The following is a 7,067-nucleotide window of genomic DNA, read 5'->3' as shown; positions in this document are numbered from 1 at the left end:
GTCGATGGAAATCGCTACCGATCCAACGGCTAGGCCTAAGTTTTGGTTGTACCTGTCACGAATAGCAAGGGATGTGTCTGTCGAACAGGTAGGCGTTTTAGCTAAAAAGCGTCTTGGGACTGAAGATGTGAAAGTTACTCGACTAGTTGCCAAAGGAAAGGACATCAGTACACTATCGTTTGTTTCCTTCAAAATCGGAATGGGTTTCAAACTGAAAGCGAAAGCCCTGTCCTCATCTACATGGCCTAGAGGAGTGTTATTCAGAGAGTTTGTTGACGACGGAGTTGAAGAAAATTTTTGGCGTCCGAAGCCTGCTGCGGAATTCAACGACCCGCTGGATATTTTATCGGACGAAGTGTTGCTGATGGAGTAAATTTTCTTCAATACCGGCATCACTCCCCGGGATGCAAACCTGCCACAAGCCGTAAGGAAGTCCCTATCTCTCTCATCGTAGTCGAGCTTCCCCAACCAGCGATATTCAGTCATCGCGGCCCTACGTTTGAGTTGGGAGACGGGATCTTCCGAGCGCCCGTTACAGGCAAGTATCGTGATCTTCCAAGCACTTCGTCTCCTAATTCATTCATCGCTTTCAGTCTGCCGCATTCATCTACTCACCGGGTTTCGAAACAAACTTATGGCAAGTATCAACCATCAATGAACGCTTTTCTGTCTGAAAGTTCTCCAGTTTTTAGTGAAACCATGGAAGATTCCATTCTCCCTATTAATAACACGTCTAGGATGCCAATAACCAACCGTTCACCGGGATGCACGCCTGCTAGCTCAATGGAAGCCCTCAATCCGCTCATTGCAGTCGAGCCAATCCTGCCAGCGCTCCGCAATCATCCCGGTCCTGTAATTGAGTCTGGCACGGAGGGCTTCCAAACCGTTATTGCAGGCAAGTACAGTATCGTCCCGAAAAATTCTCTTCCGGTAACGTCTGTTACTTCCAGTATCCAGCCAGTTGACACTGATTCCAACCCCGAGCAGCCTGCTATATCTATAGAGGATCCGTTTCGCCTAGTGAATTACCTGCTCATCCCTTGCGCATCTACTACCAGAATGTGCGCGGGCTCCGTACTAAGGTGGACTCTTTCTTTCTGGCTGCTAGTGAATGTGACTACGACGTAATTGTTTTGACGGAAACTTGGCTAGACGAACAAATCCTCGGCTTACAGCTATTCTGTTCTAAGTTTGCTGTTTACCGTACAGATCGTAATTCAGCTAACAGCACTAAGTCTCGCGGAGGAGGAGTTTTGATAGCAGTCTCAACACGCTGGAATAGCTACATTGACTCTACATTGACAAGCATAGCATTGGAGCAGTTATGCATTAGAATTTCTACTACAGATCGATTGGTTAGCGTAGGAGTATTATATCTACCTCTCGACCGGCGTAGCGATATAAATTACATTCGGGATCACATGAACTCTTTAAGCTCTATTAGTTCCAACCTTGACTTCAATGACTTCGTCTTGCAACTAGCAGACTATAATCAACCGAACTTGGAATGGGTTGCATCGGAAGATGGGTTTATGTATGTGAACCCCCAATTTGTTTTGTCAACCAGTAGCTCTGCATTGGTCGATGGTTTTTCGTTTAATGGCTTGACTCAACTCAATCGAGATCCTAACAGGAATGGTCGGTTTCTGGATCTCGTCCTCGCCAACGATGCAGCTAAATCTACCAGCACCGTTTCCGAAGCCATCTAACCCCTCATCTCCCTGGATGCTGACCATCCTGCTCTGGACATAGTCGTCAACCTTCCGGGCCTGTTTACGTTTGACGATTCTTCTGACGTTCACCAAATGTACGACTACCGCCGAGCTGATTATGATAGTATTTGTGATGCTATCTCATGTATTGACTGGTCACCCATCGAGCTTGACCTCTGTGTAGATGATGCTGTTAATTATTTCACTCGTCAAATTCGTCGTATAATTGCGGAGCACGTGCCCCTGTGTCGTCCGAAACCTAAGCCTCCTTGGTCGAACATTCGTCTGCGTCGGCTAAAGCGAAGTAGGGCAAAGGCATTGCGACAGTACTGCAAGAATCGCACGCTGATTACGAAGCAGGAGTTCAACCGTTCCAGTACTGCATATTATGTATACAATCGATTCCTTTATCGTCGCTACGTGCTTCGAACGCAAACATCACTCCGTAGAAATCCCAAAAGTTTTTGGTCGTTTGTTAACTCCAAACGAAAGGAAGTAGGTCTGCCTTCGTGCTTGTATCTGGGAGAAGAAACCGCCAGTTCAGAGCTGGAAAAGTGTAACTTGTTCGTTCGACATTTCCTGAGTACCTTCAATGCCACCAGGGCCACCGCCGATCAAATAGCTGTTGCAAATCAGTTTACGCCTAGAAATGTTTTGGATTTCCATGCGTTTATAATCGATGAGCAGACCGTTCTGTCAGCCATCAGAAAATTGAAAAGCTCGTACACTGCCAGCCCGGATGGTATTCCATCTTCTGTGCTCAAGAATTGTTCGAACTCGCTGGCTACCCACTTAGCCAGGATTTTCACACTGTCGCTTCAGGAGGGAAAGTTTCCTGATGAATGGAAGATGTCGCACATGTTTCCCGTTTACAAAAAAGGCGACAAAAGGAATGTACAAAATTACTGAGGCATCACATCCTTATGTTTTTGCTCCAAGGTTTTCAACATAATCATGAATGACGTTTTATTCAGTGCCAGTAAAGCGTACATTTCTACTGCACAGCACGGCTTCTATCCAAAGCGCTCTGTAGAAACGAATTTAATAGAGTTTGTTTCGCTTTGTGTTCGTACCATGGACTCCGGTGGTCAAGTTGATGCAGTTTATACGGATTTAAAAATAGCGTTCGACCGGGTCGACCATGGAATATTGTTTGCAAAGTTAGAACAACTTGGAGTTAGTCGTCATCTAGTGTGCTGGTTCAAATCATATCTGTCTAACCGTTTGCTTTCTGTGAAAATCGGTTCTTCACAGTCGGAATACTTCTCCAATACTTCTGGTGTACCACAAGGAAGTAATCTGGGGCCTCTCTTGTTCACGCTGTTTATCAACGAACTCTCCCGACTGCTACCTCATGGTTGTCGTTTGTTTTATGCAGATGATGTTAAAATGTTTATGATTATCAAAAGCATCGAGGATTGTGAAGAACTGCAATCGCGTGTGGATAGAATGGCGAACTGGTGCTCTGCTAATCTCCTGGCGCTCAGTATTCAAAAATGTAATACTATTTCCTTTTACCGGAAACACCAGCCGATAGTTTTTGATTATTGTATCTCTGGTACTACCCTTAAGAGAGTGAATAAGATTAAGGATTTAGGAGTCACACTGGATCAAGACATGACATTCAAGCCGCACTTTAACGACATCATCGCAAAAGCTAATCGGCAACTCGGATTCATTTTCAAAATATCTGAAGACCCTGCCAAAATATCTGAAGACTTCCGGGACCCTCATTGCCTAAAATCTCTGTACTGCTCTCTAGTTCGTTCTATCTTTGAATTTTGTGCTGTAGTTTGGAGCCCTTATCATAGCGTCTGGATCTCAAGGCTAGAAACCGTGCAGCGTAGATTCGTGCGTTATGCACTTCGGCATCTACCATGGAGGGATCCCGCTCATCTTCCCGCATATGAGGATCGATGTAGACTACTTGGTATTGACACTCTTCAAATGAGAAGTAATAGAACGCAGGTTGCCTTCGTGACTGGTGAAATTGACTCTCCGGAACTTCTCATGAGATTAAATATTTATGCTCCGGAACGAACAATGCGTCAACGAGATTTTCTGAACCTTTCTCCACGTAATCGAATGTATGGCATGAATGAACCCTTCCGTGCTGCTGCGGCTGCTTTTAACAGCATTTATAGGCTATTTGATTTTAACTTACCATTGACCACCTTTTTAAGAAGATTGTAATCGTTTAATGTATACTTGTTTAAAATTTACTGTATTCATTAAAACCACTAAATGTCAGATGAATCTATACAATAAACATAAACATAAACATAAACATAAACATAAACATAAACATAAACATAAACATAAACATAAACATAAACATAAACATAAACATAAACATAAACATAAACATAAACATAAACATAAACATAAACATAAACATAAACATAAACATAAACATAAACATAAACATAAACATAAACATAAACATAAACATAAACATAAACATAAACATAAACATAAACATAAACATAAACATAAACATAAACATAAACATAAACATAAACATAAACATAAACATAAACATAAACATAAATGTTCGGACGATCGGATTTGGAATAACAAACCGTTTTTGGAATCGATCCTCGCACAGGATGATCAAACTGTGAATTCAATTTTATTATTAATATTAGTTACATACTTTACTTTCTGTTACTCACAATTTTTAGTTTGATGTCCCTTCTAATACACTTCCTTCCTTCTAGTCCTTCTCAATGTTTCTGATTTTCCGACTTGTTTTATGTTGTGTGTTAAATTGTCATCTAACTGATTGGTGGGCGATTCATAATAGGTTGAGCACCACTGCACTGTCCTCTGTCCATTCAATCAGCTGTTCATAATATCGTTACTCGTATGTGTTTCATTTCCAGTAATATTAAACATTCTACTTACTGTATGTTTTCTGTGATCTTATGATCAACTTCTACGCAACTTAAACTTTCCTACTACTGAAAAGATTTCTAATTTCTATTTTCCTCTGTTTCACTTCTTACTCACTAATCTTATCTTTGTTTATGTTTTTATGCTGTAGCTGTTATGTCCTTTTCACTCGCTTCCATATCTGTCAGTTATTAACTGACGTTTATCAGCATGCCTAATCGGCCAAACGTTGGTTGCGGCGTATCCGCATCCGGGCAGTGTTGCCCGAACATTCCCCGGCCCGTAACTCTGACCGAAGGCCACTTCCGGCTCAGGGTTACTATCTCCTACCTCCATAATGGTCTGCTTCGCTGTCGTTTGTTTGTTCTTTCCGGTGTTGGTGTGTACCCATGCTTGACGGTTTGACGAATTAGGCTTTCTTAGCGTCATGTACTGGGACTCGGTCTGTCCGACTAGCTTAACAGAGTTAAGGTTGAGGCGAGTCTGCACACCCGACCTTTTTTCTCCGTAACCGTATATTGTCCAGCCCAACTTTGAACGCACAGCGATCGGTTCATTTGATCTGCCCACCCGTGATTCCAGCGGCGCAAACAAGTGTAGATTATCTAAACCGACGAGGATGGTTGGCAACCCGGGCGAATGGTCCTTTACCGGTACCCCAGTAAGATGCGTATACCGCTTCACTACATCCGTGTACCGAACATTCTGTTCGGGCAGCTGCAACTCTGACACCGTTCGTGTGTTGGATAGCGAAAACCTTTCCTTAGATCCCTTCGCCGAAATCATCATCTCTACACCCCGAGATCCGCTCTCAAAGCGACTGATGTTACCTGTCCATGTAACAATCAGTGGCTCAGGAGTTCCTTCGGCTTTCAGCCGAGCGGCTACCGTCTCGTCCACTAGTGTAGCAGAAGACCCTTCATCCAAGAATGCAATTGTGTCGAATTGTCGCTTGCCAACGTAGAGTGTGACGGGTATCGTTCTAAATATAACCGAATAATCTGATTTGGCCTTTTGCAGCTGGACTGTCTCTTCCACTCGATGCAAGAGTGAATGGTGATTTCCATTACACCTATGTACCATACATTGGCTCATCGAAAAACATCGTCTATTTCCATGTTTAGTCAAGCAGACTTCACAAATTTGCTTCCTCCTGACTGCCCTTAGCCGTTCAGCAACATTCATTTGTTTGAATTCTAGGCAGGTACGAATCAGGTGATCCGAACTTCTGCAAATCCAGCAAGAGCGGCTGACATCTTCGCTACTAGACTCACCGCTTTTCTCTTGCTCAGAGCCATGCACATGCACAAACTCTTTCCTCGGTTTTTCTTTTTCATATCGCATGTGTTCTTTTATCGACAGAGTGGAAAACTCTGTGACCTCGGACACATCGGAAACTATTTCATTCATGAAATTAGTAAACATCCTTAGCGGTCTATCCACTTTTCCACGCTTATACCGAACCCAATCCAACTTATAGCTAGGCGGCAATTTGTCTACCAATTCTTGGACTAGCATCGGGTTATTAAGATGATCGTCCAGATGCGCCGCTTCAAGGTGGTCGCATAACTGCTTCACCACAATCCCGAAACTGATGAACGACTCCAAGCGCTGAGCGTTTGGCACGGGAGCATTTCGAACCTTCGTCAGCAAAGTTTTAAGCAACTTCTCTGGTCTTCCAAAAAGATTCCGCAGGTCACTAATCACGTCTGGAACAGAATTCGGCAATACGAGTCGACTCTGCTTCTCTCTGTAGACAGTCCTGCAGACGTTTCAAATTCTTCATGTTTGAAAACCCACACGCGGATATAGTGTGTCCAAAACTGCTAATATACAGTGGCCAAACATCCGGCTCTCCCGAAACTTTGGAAGATGTTGGGACACCGCTTTCCGAGCCGCTAGCTGCCGCTTTGAAATATGGCTAATTTCTTGCCCCGGCCCGTGAGAGCCTTGACTGCTACGCACTTTGCTATACCGGCTTCGGCTGTTCTTCACCTGGTCCCCCGATTCTTCGCTGGTTTCGCTTTCTATGTCCGATTCGTCTCTGCACTCGACGAGCATCGGCACTTTCTTCGCAAGCTTCGGCTTGTCACTGACTCTGCTGAGGCCTGCTCTCGCGCTTAGCGGGTCTGTATCTTTCGGATACGCTTCCCGAAAGTCCATGGCCGAGTGCTGCTCCGCCGCCCTCTTGATGTGACCATCTAACCACTTCTCCACTTTCCGCTTAGGCTGTTCTTCCTTCGTCCCGCCAACAGCACAGTCTTGATCCTTCAAAGCGTTGACCCGCCTGACGCTTTCCTCGAATTGGTTCCTGATTACCGCCCGCTTCTTGACGAATTCCTTTTCTGCGGCGAGTTGGGCATCTAGCATCTTTTGCTCATGCTCTAGGTGCCGCTCCTCCATTTCGCGTTGAACCTGAAGCTCCATTTCCTGCATCTCTCGTGCTTGCCTCAGCTGCTC

General features: G+C 44.3%; 1 protein-coding gene across 1 annotated transcript; it reads right to left on the bottom strand.

Annotated features, from left to right (window-relative positions):
• Nucleotides 1–4,396: 4,396 nt before the first annotated feature.
• Nucleotides 4,397–5,923, bottom strand: LOC134215940 (uncharacterized). The gene is made up of 2 exons (XM_062695016.1): nucleotides 4,620–5,923; nucleotides 4,397–4,557 (listed from the first exon to the last, which is right to left on the bottom strand). The coding sequence occupies exon 1, from the start codon at nucleotides 5,790–5,792 to the stop codon at nucleotides 4,773–4,775; it is 1,020 nt and encodes a 339-aa protein (XP_062551000.1). The 5' UTR covers nucleotides 5,793–5,923; the 3' UTR covers nucleotides 4,397–4,557; nucleotides 4,620–4,772.
• Nucleotides 5,924–7,067: the final 1,144 nt, after the last annotated feature.

The sequence above is a fragment of the Armigeres subalbatus genome, chromosome 2, assembly GCF_024139115.2.
Source record: "Armigeres subalbatus isolate Guangzhou_Male chromosome 2, GZ_Asu_2, whole genome shotgun sequence".
Classification (NCBI taxonomy): domain Eukaryota; kingdom Metazoa; phylum Arthropoda; class Insecta; order Diptera; family Culicidae; genus Armigeres; species Armigeres subalbatus.
The sequence above is the reverse complement of the archived record's forward strand: the minus strand, read 5'-3'. Positions and strand labels throughout refer to the sequence as shown.